The sequence below is a fragment of the Culicoides brevitarsis genome, chromosome 1 (assembly GCF_036172545.1).
Source record: "Culicoides brevitarsis isolate CSIRO-B50_1 chromosome 1, AGI_CSIRO_Cbre_v1, whole genome shotgun sequence".
Taxonomy (NCBI): Eukaryota; Metazoa; Arthropoda; class Insecta; order Diptera; family Ceratopogonidae; genus Culicoides; species Culicoides brevitarsis.
The window spans coordinates 36,787,185-36,802,247 of record NC_087085.1 but is presented as its reverse complement, the minus strand read 5'-3'; the positions used below and the strand labels follow the sequence as shown (position 1 = coordinate 36,802,247).

Below are 15,063 nucleotides of genomic sequence, written 5' to 3'. Positions count from 1 at the left end.
ACTTGAGAAAAAAAGTACGATTTTTGCTCCTCATATGATAAAATCGTTGTTTTTTTTATTTGATCAAAAATCGATCAGATATCAATGAAAATCAACTTTAGAATGAATATTTATTAAATTTTAGCTTTGAAACCCATCAAAAGTTGGTTGAAAATTGACTTGAGAAAAAAAGTACGATTTTTGCTCCTCATATGATAAAATCGTACTTTTTTTTATTTGATCAAAAATCGATCAGATATCAATGAAAATCAACTTTAGAATGAATATTTATTAACTTTTAGCTTTGAAACCCATCAAAAGTTGGTTGAAAATTGACTTGAGAAAAAAAGTACGATTTTTGCTCCTCATATGATAAAATCGTACTTTTTTTTATTTGATCAAAAATCGATCAGATATCAATGGAAATCAACTTTAGAATGAATATTTATTAACTTTTAGCTTTGAAACCCATCAAAAGTTGGTTGAAAATTGACTTGAGAAAAAAAGTACGATTTTTGCTCCTCATATGATAAAATCGTACTTTTTTTTATTTGATCAAAAATCGATCAGATATCAATGAAAATCAACTTTAGAATGAATATTTATTAACTTTTAGCTTTGAAACCCATCAAAAGTTGGTTGAAAATTGACTTGAGAAAAAAAATCAACTTTAGAATTAATATTTATTAACTTTTAGCTTTGAAACCCATCAAAAGTTGGTTGAAAATTGACTTGAGAAAAAAGTACGATTTTTGCTCCTCATATGATAAAATCGTACTTTTTTTTATTTGATCAAAAATCGATCAGATATCAATGAAAATCAACTTTAGAATGAATATTTATTAACTTTTAGCTTTGAAACCCATCAAAAGTTGGTTGAAAAGTGACTTGAGAAAAAAAGTACGGTTTTTGCTCCTCATATGAAAAATCGTACCAAAAATCGAAGAATCAATGTCAACTTTAGAATGAATATTTATTAACTTTTAGAAAATCAAAAGTTGGTTGAAAATTGACTTGAAAAAAAAGTACGATTTTTGCTCCTCATATGATAAAATCGTACTTTTTTTTATTTCTTCAAAAATCGATCAGATATCAATGGAAATCAACTTTAGAATGAATATTTATTAACTTTTAGCTTTGAAACCCATCAAAAGTTGGTTGAAAATTGACTTGAGAAAAAAAGTACGATTTTTACTCCTCATATGATAAAATCGTTTTTTTTTTTATTTTATCAAAAATCGATCAGATATCAATGGAAATCAACTTAAAAATGAATATTTATTAACTTTTAGCTTGAAACCCATCAAAAGTTGGTTGAAACGTGTATTGAAAAAAACAACGATTTTTGCTCCTCATATGATAAAATCGTTGTTTTTTTATTTCTTCAAAAATCGATCAAATATGCATGGAAATCATCTTTAGAATGAATATTTATTAACTTTTAGCTTTGAAACCCATCAAAATTTGGTTGAAAAGTGACTTGAGAAAAAAAGTACGATTTTTGCTCCTCATATGATAAAATCGTTGTTTTTTTTTATTTCTTCAAAAATCGAGGAGATATGCATGGAAATTATCTTTAGAATGAATATTTTTTCAATTTTAGCTTTCAAACCCATCAAAAGTTGTTTGAAACTTCAATTGAAAAATCTGAAGACCATTTTCTACTGATTTTCAAAAAATGTACCAAATTTTTTTTTTAAACTTTATTTTTTATTTAAAATCTAACCAAAAATTAAACAAAAATCCTCTTGGAGGCTTCCTACAAACTAAACAACTAAATTTGAGTATTACTCCTGAAACGTTTGTCGTACTCTTCGAGTCCCATGAGACACGCTCCGATCAAATGTAAGGAACCTGTTACTAAAATATCCAATTCCTGCTCGGCAAGTTCGATTTTTTTCGAACACAAATTCGTATCGATGAACTTCATGACGTCAAAGATGCTTGGCAGGACTTTTGTCACTACATTCGTGCTATTATTATTTTGCAAAATTATCTGATTCCAGATTTTTTCGTTGTCACGACATCTTTCTAGTTGATCGTCACTCGTTATGATGTCAGGAGTTGTGTCTAAAAATGAAAATTTCATTAAAATTTCGCGAAAAAAATAATTTTTTGACTCACTTGTCACTGAAGCAACGTTCGGCACGAAAAAGACAACGTCGAATTTGATGGCTTTCATTAACAACGTCATCATTTCCGACGTTTGGCGCGGACCTGTCATGTTAAAAATGAGTATTTTCTTGTTTTTGTTGCTTTTTGTGCTGTTTGAGAACCAATTCGAGCAAACTTGGATGCTTTCATAAGTGTGGGCGCCATCTAAGTAGAAGCTAAAAATAATTTTTTTGTAAAATTTTTATTAAAAATTCATAAAAATGGACTCACTTTTTGTTCTCGTACTGCAAAAGTTGACATCTTCCAGGCCAGAAACACCTTTCAAGACCTCTGATGACATTTTCATTCAAATTTGTGACGATTTTGTACGGCTCTTGACTCCCATCGACATTCTTGTGCATCCAATTAAGCGCTAATTGAATAGCCAGAGAGGCGTTCAACTGTTGGACCTTGATTTCGTTCAACGAATCGACATTTGGCTTCCTGCTCCAAACGTAATCTTTCCATTCAGGCACTAAAAACAGCTTGGAATCCCTTTCTTCAGCTCTTTCTCGAATAACGTCGACACAAACGTTCTCTTGTTGCTGCACAGTGAAGACATCCGAGCCATTTTTGATGATTCCCGCTTTTTGCCAGGCGATTTCCTCTAAAGTATTTCCCAAAATTTGCGTATGTTCAAGTCCTAATGACGTAATTCCGACAGTTTTTGTGCTTGGGAGGATATTTGTGCAGTCATATTGTCCTCCGATGCCCACTTCGTAGATCGCAACATCGATGTTTTCGTTCAAGAAGACGTAAAATGACATAATTGTGAGAAATTTGAAGTAAGGAGGGAAGTCACCTTCATGAGTCTATAAGAAATTTTTAATGAAAAACATAAAAAAAAATATTTTTAGAGAAAATTTTTACCGCATTTGCTTCCAATCTTCGATAAATTGTCCAAAAATATTTCGCAAAGCTCTCTTTTGAGATTGGAAGCCCTCCGAGGCGAATCCGTTCCGTCGCGGAAACCAAATGTGGTGAGCTATAAAAGCCTGTGCGAAGTCCGTGATGTCGTAAAATTGATTCAACTAAGGCGCATGTTGAACCCTACGAAATAAAATGAGAGATTTTTATATTTTTTAATTTTTGATATTTTTAAAAATTTTTACAAAGAAGTTTACAAATTTTCGAAAAATTTAAAATAAAATTTGCGAATTTTTCGAAAATTTATAAAAATTTAAAATTTTCTAAATTCATCTTAAAAATCTTTTTTAAAATTTGTATCAAAATTTTAAAATTTCGAAAAATTTTAAAATTTCGAAAAAAAAATTAAATTAATTGCGAATTTTTCGAAAATTCGTATAAAAAAATTAAATTTCGAAATTCATTTTATAAAGTTTTTCAAGCCTCAAAAATTTTTTGAACAAAAAATTAGTTTCGAACATTGTTTAAAAAATTATAAAAAAATGTAAAAATTTATTTAATTAATTTCGAATTTAAAAAATTGCTCTAAAAAAATGTAAAAAATCGAAATTTTGTCTGTTAAATCTATTCGAATTTTCGAAAATCTATCAAAATTAATTTCGAATTTTCGAAAATTTTTCAAAATTAATTTCGAATTTTCGAAAATTTGTACAAAAAATCAAAAATGTCAATCCCTATGAACGTATCAAGAGATAAAACGACGCAACAAATTGGTACAAAGTAATAATTATCAATTCTGAACAACTTTTTCGCCTGAAAAATTGTCGCAAATTGATAACGAATGACTTTTGTTTATATTTTATAGAATAAAAATTTTGCGACAGACCTTCCCTTTTGTACCGGAAATGTGAATTACTTTAAGTTTCTTCAGATCTTCGATTGTCATGCCCGCCCGCACCAAATATTTCTCCGTGTCGACCAAATTGAGAGATTCTTTGCCACGTTGCTGAATTACCACGGAATTTTTCAGGAATTCCGAGTTCGGAAGAAGATTATTTAAGGCATTAATTGCTTTCTGAAAGTAAAAAAATGATTTTTATTCATTTTTAGTGCTAAAAAATTGAATTTTCAAGTCACCTCGTAGCTCAAACAGTCACTTTTTGGTGTCGCGATCGGTTGACAGGACATTTTCGACGAATGTCGCACGACAAAATCCATCGCCTCGAATCCCATTGTGTGCAAATCAATTTTTCTACAAAGCTCACTACTAAAAAATCTACGTCCAACGAGGAATCGATACAAGAGCATAATGAAAAGAGATGAAAAAAGTGCCGACACGACAACGACGACGCAGCGATTCGACAATGACGATGACTAAAACGTGAATTTCTGATAATTTTTTGTGTGTCCGTTACTTCTCTCCATCTTTTTGTTGTTTCATTGATAATTTTACTACGTAATTATGCAAATGACTGTATTAGAGAGTGCATTAATGAGCATCGTACGGAGAATAACGCAGCTTCGATTCAAAATATTTATTGAGAAAAGGTCACTGGATCACGATTTGCCTCTAAATTTCAGTGCAATCGGCGGTTTTCTTTGTAAAAATTAATTTACGCGCAAGTAATTTGCCGAAAAATTACCTAAAATGATGAAATTTTAAAATATTTTAATGAAAAAAATTAATGAAAAGCTAATTCTTACCCTTGAACTGACAAAAATTGAAAAAATCCACTTAAAAACTGAACTTTTCTAATAAGAATATTTTTCAAAACTTCTCTTTACGTAATCTTTCGTGTTGTTAACATGCACTTTAACAACGTAAACAAAATTTTTCGTGTTCTATTAACTTCTATTTTGGTGTTGAAGGTCAGTTAGATAATTTATCAAGAGATTCTGAACTTTTGGCCTCTTGAAATAACTTTTGACGAGTGTCAATTACTTAAATTTGATAGTTGGAACTTGAATCAAAAGCTAAATTCACTAAATTCGGGTTGAAAATAGAATTTTATTGAAACCACCTTCGAAATGTAAACAATCCAGCATGTTTTTACGTAGGACTGTCGTTTTAAGGGAATGCGCAATGAGAAATGGCGTTGTTCATAGTTAATTTTCATTTACCATAAATTTATTTTTTTAACTTTTTTTTTTTAAATTTTTAAACTCAAAAAAATTTTTGGGTCAAAAAAAAAAGGATTATTTAAGAAAAATTTTAATGAAATTCTGACTTTTGAACCAAAGTTTTTATATTTTTCTTTAAGAAAATTTAAGGACTTTTTGTAACAAAATTTTCAAGTTATAAAAAAATTACCTTGAAAGAAAACTTTATAAAAAAAATTGAATTTCATAGCAATTTCTAATTTTAGATTTTGAAAAAAATTATTTAGATAAAAAATATTCTCGACAAAAAATTAAAATTATTACAAAAAACATTTAAAAAAAAATTATTTTTTTACTAAGAAAACTGTATTTTGAAAACAATTTTTTTCATAAATTGATGAAAAACTAATTTTTATGAAAGTTCTGTCAAATTTTTGTGACTGAGAAGGATTTTTCAATTATTTTAAAAAATATTTTATTTTTATTTTGAATGAATGAATTCTTTTTAAATGAATTAAAAAATTAAATTAAAAAAGAAATAAAAAATTAAATTAAAATACCGTGTGTTCATTTGAAAATTCCGCTACTTTTTTATGCATTTTTTTGGATTTTCTTACATTTTTTTATTTTTTTTTGCATTTTTACCTTTTTTTATATTTTCTTCTATTTTTTCACTTCTTGTTGCTTTTCGTTGATTTTTTTTCATTTTTCTTACATTTAAAAATTTATTTTTTCACACATTCACACATTTTATTTGCATTTTCATATTTTTTTACATTTTTACAAATTTTTAACCGTTTTGAAGCTCCTATGGAACCATGTCTCCATGGAATATTATTTTTTAGATTGAGGATTTTTTAGAATGAGGAAATTTGGTTGTTCAATTTGTTCTTGCTTAATTCCTCCTTGGTGAATTTTTCTGCAAAAAAAAACAATAAAAATATTAAAAATACAAAGACTTTTTCAGGCATAATTGAACTTAAACCAAAGAATTCCTCCTTGGTGACCGTCATAAAGATTTTTCTGCAAAACCACTAAGCACGCATCATTGATGAGCTGCGACGACAATTCTTTTAAAGGGTTGAGCAGGTCGCGATACACAAATGGGCCAAATTTGTGCTGTGAGATCAATGGGATTCACGAACGGGTTCCGGTACGGAGAAGACGTTGTTTGTGACGTGCTGACAGTTGCGTGTACCAACGTATTTAATAATTCAAGTAAGGCGAATAAATTTAATATATCCATTTTTTGTCTCCCATCCCTCGGATTTTGTCGAAAAAATTCAGGGGGAAAAATAAAAATTAAATATAAAATACAAATATTTTTGACATATTTTGGAATTTTTATATTGAAAAATCATGAAAAATTACTGTTTATGGTAAAATTATACAAAAAACTAAAGAAATTTGCTTAATTACGACATTTTCTATTGAAATGTTGAAAAACATTTTTTTGAAATTCACGTGACCAAAATTATTTTTTTTTTCAAAAATTTTTATTTTGGGAGATTTTGTTGTTTTTCTTTTAAGTTCAAATTTTAAAATATTATAAACTACAATTGTGACGTGCTAAGTTCAACGTGTACCAACGTATTTAATAATTCAAGTAAAATATAAATCAATTTCTTTAAATATTTTTTTTAACAAAAATTTTTTGACATCATGTATGAACGAACCCAGTTGTGCTATAAAAACTTATTTGACATTTTCGTTACTTTTTTTTATTTTTTCTTATTTTACGCGTCTTTACTATCACTCGAAGTGCCTTCGTCATCTTTCGTCAACTCCTTTTCTCGATCCTTCATGTACAGCTCAATAATTTTCTTCATCGTTGGATCTTCCGGGCTAAATTCTTCCTCGTCTTCCGTATCTGAATCACTCGAATCATCTTCGCCGCCACTACTTCCGTCTTCCAATCCGGTCCAAATCGCTCCTTTCGCTTTCTTTGGATTCCCTTTCTCGTCGACATTCGCTCTTTTTACTCCGCGACTCGCTTCAATCTCTTGCGCCTTCTTGAATCCCTGTTCAACTGCTTCATCCACGCGCTCCGTCAACGTCGTTCGCTCTTGCATGTAATTGTCGTCCTTGAATTCGTGTTTTGGTTTCGCGAGAAGTTTCCCGATTTTCTTCTTGAATTTCTCATCGGGACTTTCGGGTTCGATTTTTTGCTTTTCCAGCCACGCTTTGAGGCGTTTTTCCTCGTTGATGTCTCGCAAACGGCGTCCACTGAGATCCCGACATGCCTCACGATTTGTTGTTTTCTCGATTTGGGCGCCGATCGCCCGAAGCATCGACCCGAAACCGCCTTTGCCGCCCAAGAGACGCAATTTGACACGAACTGTGGAGCCATCGCGGAGATTTTCATGCGGATTCAAAGGAAGTCCATTCACTGTGAGGTAAAAAGAGTCCAAGGAAATTCCGTGATCAAGCACTTTGTCGTAAATTTCGTCAATTTTGAGGGAATTGAGGCGTTTTGTGAGATTTTCATGTTCAAACACGAGCTCCAGAGACATTTTTATTGAAGATTTTGTACTTTGTTGCTTTGAAATGTTTAAAAAAGAAGAAAAATCGTAAATTTTCTAGAATTGTGCGAAATTTAAACGTAAACAAACAACTGCGTTAATGTCAAAACGCCGAATTTGACGTTTCTCTCATTGTTTTTCTTGGTCTCATGAATTTTTCACTAAAAAATGATCAAAAAATTATAAAATTCATAAGAAATAAAGTCGAAAAAAATTAAATTTAAATAAAATTTGACTCAAAATCTTCGCTAAAAATGAATAAAGTCTCGAAAATATTTCAACCTTTGTTAATTACTCCAAAAAATGCCAAAATTACCCACACGGAACTCACTTCCAAGAGTCAGAAGGTAATTTTTTATCAATTTTTTGAAAAATATTTGACAAAAATCTCAAAATTTTCTATTTTTTAGTTGATGCTTGAGATGGGTCTCATTCGCTCAGGGTCAAATGGAATGTTTCACCTCATGCCGTTGCTACAGAAATCCGTCGAAAAGTGCATTTCTCTCATAGACGAGAGCATGGGAGAGATTGGAGGACAAAAAATGACGATGCCCACGTTGACTCCGAGCGAATTATGGAAGAAATCCGGAAGATATGACACCGCAGCGACAGAATTACTCAAAGTTATCGATCGGCATGGAAAAGAAAGTGTTCTGAGTCCAACGCATGAGGAAGCTATCACGGCACTTTTGGCGACAATTTCGCCGGTTTCGTATCGGAGTTTGCCATTGTTGCTTTATCAGGTGAGATTTTATTCAAAATTCTATTATTTTTTTAAAAATTATTCTTAAATGTTTTTGAAATTATTTTTAAATTTATTTTAATTTAAAAATTTAATTTAATTAATGTAATTTTTAAAAAAATAATTTTTCTTTTAATTGAAAAAAAATTAGAAATATTTCAATTTTTTATATTTTTAAAGGTAATTTTTAATAATTTTGAATCTTATTTTATTTTTTTAATTAAATTTTATTTTTTTTTTAATTAAATTTTTATTTTTTAATTAAATTTTATTTTTTTTTTAATTAATTTTTTTAAAATTAAAAAGCGCTCAATTTTTTTTAAATCATTTTTTTAATTTTAAATTTTTTTAAAAATATTTCTAAAATTGTCTTCAAAATTTCATAAAACATTTTCAATTTTTAATGAAAAAAATATTCTGAATTTCTATCAATTAATTTTTTTTATTAATTATTTTTTGAAAAAGTAAAAAATATTAAATAATAAATTTAAATAATTTTAATTTTTTTTTCATTTAAAATAATTTTTTTTAGATCACTCCCAAATTTCGTGACGAGCTGAAACCACGTTTTGGACTCTTGCGAACAAAAGAATTCCTCATGAAAGACTTGTACACCTTCGACACAACTTTAGACAAGGCAAAGGAAACTTACGACATCGTCAACGGCTCCTACGAGAAACTTTTCCACAAATTAAACGTGCCTTTCTGCAAAGTTTCCGGCGACACGGGCATCATGGGCGGCTCCTTATCGCACGAATATCATTTTCCCGCGGCAATTGGCGAAGATTCTCTTCTCACATGCGGCAAATGTAGCTACAGCTGTAACGCAGAACTCTCAAAAGACTCCAAAAACTGCCCAAAATGCTCTTCAAGTGACTTCCGAACGACTCAAGGCATCGAAATCGCCCATTCTTTCGTGCTCGAAGACAAATACACAAAATCCCTGAAAGCGACGTACTTAATGTCGAACGGAAAACCAAGTCCGCTTATCATGGGATGTTACGGAATTGGCGTGACACGACTTGTAGCTGCAGCCTTGGAAGTTCTTTCGTCGGAAAACGAGTTGCGATGGCCTTATAAATTGGCGCCGTTCAATATTTGTCTTGTTCCTCCAAAAAGTGGGAGTAAAGAAGAAACTCCTGAAGTAAAAAATCTCTGTGAGATGTTGGAACGTGAAATAAATAATTTTGCTGGCAAAAATTTCCTTGTTGATGATCGCACAACATTCACAATTGGCAAAAGATTGCTCGAAGCAAAACGGATGGGATATCCTTTCATTATCGTTGTCGGTGAAAAATCAAATTCCGAGAAGCCTTTGTTGGAGTTTCATGATTTAATGGAAAATGACAAGAAAATGTTGGAGCCGAACGAGTTATTGACACATTTAAAAGCTAAAATAAAAAGTTTCGAGTCATAATTTGTGATGAATTAATTTATTTTTTTATTATTTTCTACGATTTTGGCAAAAATGGAATACTGTGAACGACTAATTGACTAAAATTGACTTTTTAACGGTTCTTTACGCTTTTTAAGTTATTGTTTTAAAAATCTAAGGCAAGTGCAATTTTCAAATTTTTTTCATTCTTTAAACTTTATGAATCTACATCTCTGAATTTTTAAGGTTCAAAATGTCTAAAAATTATTTTAAAGCTGATTTTTTTTTAATTTTCCCATTTTTATAATTTTTTTGAAAATTTTCTTTGTTTTCAAATTTATTTTTATTATCATGCCCTATTTTTATTAATTTTTTGAATTTAATTAATTAATTTTTGGTCTACATTTTTATTTATTAATTTAATAATTTTTTTTAGAATTTTAATTTATTTTTTAATATTTTTAATTTAATATTTTTTTTTATTTTATCCTCAATGCTGATAAAATTTTATATACTTAGGTATCTACTTAAAATAATTTAAAAAAGCTTTCCTTTAATTTTTATTTTTAATTAAATTATTTTTTTCCTGAATTTATTTTTTTCATTTTTGGTTTGAAAATTTAAGTTTTTTTTTAAATGATTTTTTTAATGTTTTTAAATTTGTTTAACAATTTAAAAAATTATAATTTTATTTTTTTCGAACATTTATTAAACACAAAACAGTTAAAAAATTTAATCGAATTAAAAATAAATTAAATCATTTTGCAACAAAATAATAAATTAACAGTAGAAAAAAATTAATTTTAAAAAAATATTTATTTTTTATAGAAAAATTAAAATTATTATTGAATTTTAATTTAATTTAAATTAATTTAAAATTAAATTTAAATTAATTAACTTAACTAAACAAATTAATTTTAATCAATTTAATTTAACTTATTAATAAATATTTTTTCTTTAATTTTTTAAATTTTAAAATTTTCCAATGAAAAAAAAAATAAATAAAAAATTATTTATTTTTTTTTTAAATTTTTGTTTTCGTAAAAACTTAAATTATATTAAAACATTTTCACTTCTTGCACTTTTTTTTGTCAAATATTAAAAATAATTATATTTTCTAAAACAGCTGCCCTCTCGCATACAAACTCAACTCAGTCATAATATAAGTTTCCGACACGTACGAAAAAATAACGATAAAAATGCTCGCCAGTCTCGAGCAATTCGCAATCACGGAATGCGCGTGAATCAACGACAAAATAAAATAAATTATCACGAGACTTAAATGCACTATCAAAGCATTTTCCGTGGAATTTTCTCTCCAAATCATAATCGGCAGAAAGAAAAATTTTCCGATCGAAGCAAGTGTGATGCCCCGCATCAAATTAATCGCAAAATTCAGCTTGGACCGATACAAGGAATGATTTTGCGAATTGATGTACAAAAGTCCTCTGCTCGGTGCCGAGAGCAAAACGATGAAAAAATACAGCAAAATATTGCCGAGAATGATTTGAGCGCAGGCGAGATAAAATCCCTTCTCCGACAAAAAGGGATCGTTGATGGAATATTGCGGGGCACGGTTGACGTTGTCATTAAAAGTCACGTAAGACTCGAGCAGGACAATCACGACAGCGAGTTTCCACAAATTTTTGGATTCTGTGTTGAAAATGACATGACGATATGCGGCTTTTGACAAAAGGATCAAATCGATGAGAATGATGATCGTCTCAAATTCAATGTATTTGTCGGCAACTTCATTGCAATTATCCTAAAAAACGGAGAAAAATCAATTAAAATTGAAAATTTATCAAACCGGCGACTTTTACACAGTGATTTATCTTAACAACGGTCGAACTGTATTTCTTAATGAGCTCCTTGACGGGAAATCCACAATTGATGCACACATAATTCCGCGTTTCTGCACTTCTTTGCTGCTTGACACGAGAAATTATCGAATTAATTCGCTGTAAAAGCATTTTTCGATTGATTTTTTGCTTTTCTTCATTAATTTTTTGTTGATATTAAGCAAATTTGTGATCTGGGACGAGTTTTTTGTCCACGTTGCGCCTTGGGGGCTCCGTTTTGACAGTTGTCACCAGCATAGAGACTTTGCAAATTGCGGTAGGTGCTCGAATTTTCACTAATTTTCAATAGAAATCGCCAAATTAAGTAATTATTTTTACAAAATTTTCATAAAATACCTTTTAGAGAATAAATTTGAGTGAAAATTTCAACGCCAAAAGTGTTAGTTTCGTCAAAAAAGCGATTTTTCCTTCTCCAGTTTTCGATTTTTTGGTTATGTAACTCCAGTACACTTGCCAACCTTGAAATTTTTATCTCAAAGTCTCTAATTGATAGTAATCCATTTGTTTCGTCAACTCATTACCCTTAAAATAATTTAATTTGGCGAAAACTTATTTTTTTTGTCGTAAAAATTTTTCACGTGAAAAATCACGTTTTTTTTGCAGTTGTCAATTTTTGAGCCCGAAGGAAAAAGAAAAACTCAAGATGTTCTCGTCATTGATTGATGTTGCTCGTAACTCGCCATTTAAGACGCCAGCATTGAGTCGCGTCGAATGCCAGGAAACAAACGCGAAGCCACTCGTTGCCGGAAGAAATATCGCAGCTGCAAGCTCCAATGATTCGCCCGTGGAGTTCGGAAGCAACCAATATTTCATGTTGTGCGGCTTGGGCGGTATTTTGTCGTGCGGTGAGTTGAATTTTAATGTTTTTTGGATTTTTGGTTGATTTTTTGATTTTTTTAAAGGTTCCACGCATACCATGGTTGTGCCATTGGATTTGGTGAAATGCCGTTTGCAAGTCGACAAAGCAAAGTACAAGAATTTGTTCCACGGATTCAAAGTTACCATCGCTGAGGAAGGTGCTCGTGGTTTGGCCAAGGGATGGGCTCCAACTTTGTATGGATATTCCGCTCAAGTAAGAATTATTTTCTGAAAATTAAAAAAAAAAATGTTTATTTTTATTTAATTAAAATTTTTTAAATTTATAAAATTAATTATTAATATTTTTTTATTTTAAAAAATTATTTTCTTTTAATTTTTTAATTTAAAAAATATTTTCTTTTGATTTTTTTAATTTAAAATATTTTTTCTTTTAATTTTTTTTTACTTTTAAAATTTGACAATGAAAAATAAAAAATAATAATAAGTTTCCTTTTTTTATTAAATAAATTTAAAAATAAATTTTTAAAATTAATTAATAAAGTTTTAAATAAAATTAAATAATTTTATAAAAAAATAAATAAATTTGATAAAAAAAATTAATCACGAAATTTTTAAAAAATTATTTTCATTGAAAAATTAAAAAAAATATGAAAAAGTTGAAAATTTTTTTTAACTTTTAATTTTTGTTTATTAATTTTTTAATTCTAAAAAAAAATGAAATTAAAAAATAATTTAAATTTTTAATTTTTTTTACGAATTTGAAGTTTTTAAAAATATAATTAATTTTTTTTTTTCAATTTTATTTAAACCTTTTTTTTATAATTCATAATTTTTGCTAAAATTATAACACTAAAATTTTTTATTTTTTTGAATTTAAATGAAATATTAATCATTTTTATTATTTTTTAAATATAAATTTTGCTTTATATTTAAAAAAAAATATTTTTATTTCAAATTAAATATTTTTTTTTTTCAATTTCCTTTCAGGGTTTGTTCAAATTCGGCTTCTACGAAGTCTTCAAAGTCTACTATGCCAACATGATCGGCGAAGAGAACGCTTTCTTGTACCGCACCTCGTTGTATTTGGCTGCATCTGCCTCCGCCGAGTTCTTCGCTGACATCGCTCTTGCTCCATTCGAGGCTGCCAAGGTCAAAATCCAAACGACACCTGGCTTCGCAAACACCATGCGTCAAGCAATGCCCAAAATCATGCAACAAGAAGGCTTGGGTGGCTTCTACAAGGGTCTCGTGCCATTGTGGATGCGTCAAATCCCATACACCATGATGAAATTCGCCTGTTTCGAGCGTACCGTCGAACTGTTGTACAAACACGTTGTACCCAAGCCACGTGCCGACTGCAGCAAAGGCGAACAATTGGTCGTGACATTCGCTGCTGGTTACATTGCTGGCGTTTTCTGTGCTATTGTGTCGCATCCCGCTGACGTCGTTGTCTCCAAATTGAATCAAGCCAAGGGATCGACTGCTGTCGATGTTGCCAAGCAACTCGGATTCTCGGGCATGTGGCAAGGATTGACGCCACGTATCATCATGATCGGTACCCTTACCGCCTTGCAATGGTTCATCTATGACGGCGTCAAGGTTGCTTTGCAAATCCCTCGTCCTCCACCCCCAGAGATGCCCGAAAGCTTGAAGAAGAAGTTGGCTGCTGCCGAAAAGTAAATCGATGCAAGAAATGTTTCCTCGACGAGCCCAAATTTAAACTATAGACCTTCCTGGAGAGAAAACTTTACATTCTACAAGCATTTTAATTTCTACATGTTTACCGTTATAATTTATAATTACTTCTATTCTTTCCATTTTATTCTAGAATAGACTATTTAACGTAAAAAAAGACAACAACAATTATTTTTCTATTCCATTCATTTATTTTTCTCACGTTATTTGGTTACTCTTTTTGGAAACAAAATTATTTATTCTTCTAATTTTATTTAAAAAATTCGCGAATTCGGGAGATGAACGGCTGGAAACTGAAAAAATAAAAAAATAGCAAAATTAAAAAAAAAATAATCTACATTCAGTAGAAATGAACACTCTTAAAAAAATTGTTTTAGCGTATTATAATTATTAATTACCGATTCAAAAAAAAAAAAAAAAAAATAAAAATAAAACACGCAATAGCATCTTACATTGTACTCAATATCAAAAACCGGCATAATTATGCGTTCAACGTGATGATAATGAATAAATAAATTGATAAACCGAATAAAAGTGTTTTTTAATTAATTTTGATTTTATTCATAATTTTTAAGGGCGATCTAAAACATTTTGAGGTAAAAATTTATTTGAGTAAAAAAAATTAAAGTTCCATTTAATGTAGGTTTAATTTTTTTCAATATTTTATAAGAAATTTAAAACAAAAATAATTAAAAATTATTTTATTTTTCATAATTTTCTTTTCTAATTTTTTTTTAAATTCTAATTTATTTTTTAATAGAATTAAATTTTAATTTAATTTTATATTAAAATTATAAATATTTGCATTAGAATTTTATGCTCTAATTTTTTTTTACTAATTGACTGAATAATACCTATAGATTATTTTATATTTTTTTTTAAATTTAAATTAAATAATTTAAAAAAAAATAAATTATAATTTAGACCGCTGCAATTTTAACATTTTTT

General features: G+C 29.2%; 5 protein-coding genes across 6 annotated transcripts; 2 read left to right on the top strand and 3 right to left on the bottom strand.

Moving 5' to 3' along the window:
• Nucleotides 1–1,674: 1,674 nt before the first annotated feature.
• LOC134829435 (folylpolyglutamate synthase, mitochondrial-like) lies at nt 1,675–5,008 on the bottom strand. The gene is made up of 7 exons (XM_063842501.1): nt 4,705–5,008; nt 4,138–4,643; nt 3,887–4,075; nt 3,004–3,183; nt 2,365–2,945; nt 2,104–2,309; nt 1,675–2,049 (listed from the first exon to the last, which is right to left on the bottom strand). Exons 2-7 carry the CDS (start codon nt 4,306–4,308, stop codon nt 1,754–1,756), a joined length of 1,623 nt encoding a protein of 540 aa, XP_063698571.1. The 5' UTR covers nt 4,309–4,643; nt 4,705–5,008; the 3' UTR covers nt 1,675–1,753.
• Nucleotides 5,009–6,719: 1,711 nt separating this feature from the next.
• LOC134831632 (splicing regulator SDE2) lies at nt 6,720–7,711 on the bottom strand. The gene has a single exon (XM_063845425.1). It carries the CDS (start codon nt 7,611–7,613, stop codon nt 6,837–6,839), a length of 777 nt encoding a protein of 258 aa, XP_063701495.1. The 5' UTR covers nt 7,614–7,711; the 3' UTR covers nt 6,720–6,836.
• Nucleotides 7,712–7,780: 69 nt separating this feature from the next.
• On the top strand, nt 7,781–9,781 carry LOC134831622 (probable proline--tRNA ligase, mitochondrial). Its single transcript, XM_063845414.1, has 3 exons — nt 7,781–7,969; nt 8,033–8,365; nt 8,897–9,781. The coding sequence occupies exons 1-3, from the start codon at nt 7,877–7,879 to the stop codon at nt 9,779–9,781; spliced, it is 1,311 nt and encodes a 436-aa protein (XP_063701484.1). The 5' UTR covers nt 7,781–7,876.
• A 922-nt stretch (nt 9,782–10,703) lies between these two features.
• On the bottom strand, nt 10,704–11,753 carry LOC134838308 (protein ARV1). The gene is made up of 2 exons (XM_063853809.1): nt 11,563–11,753; nt 10,704–11,504 (listed from the first exon to the last, which is right to left on the bottom strand). The coding sequence occupies exons 1-2, from the start codon at nt 11,710–11,712 to the stop codon at nt 10,857–10,859; spliced, it is 798 nt and encodes a 265-aa protein (XP_063709879.1). The 5' UTR covers nt 11,713–11,753; the 3' UTR covers nt 10,704–10,856.
• Nucleotides 11,754–11,806: 53 nt separating this feature from the next.
• LOC134828088 (solute carrier family 25 member 3) lies at nt 11,807–14,445 on the top strand. 2 transcript variants are annotated; one of them, XM_063841049.1, is made up of 4 exons: nt 11,807–11,857; nt 12,205–12,446; nt 12,504–12,673; nt 13,408–14,445. In XM_063841049.1, exons 2-4 carry the CDS (start codon nt 12,245–12,247, stop codon nt 14,098–14,100), a joined length of 1,065 nt encoding a protein of 354 aa, XP_063697119.1. In that variant the 5' UTR covers nt 11,807–11,857; nt 12,205–12,244; the 3' UTR covers nt 14,101–14,445. The 2 variants fall into 2 exon arrangements, with proteins under 2 accessions (XP_063697119.1, XP_063697120.1); XM_063841050.1 differs by lacking the exon at nt 11,807–11,857 and adding an exon at nt 11,887–11,905.
• The last annotated feature ends 618 nt before the right edge of the window (nt 14,446–15,063 follow it).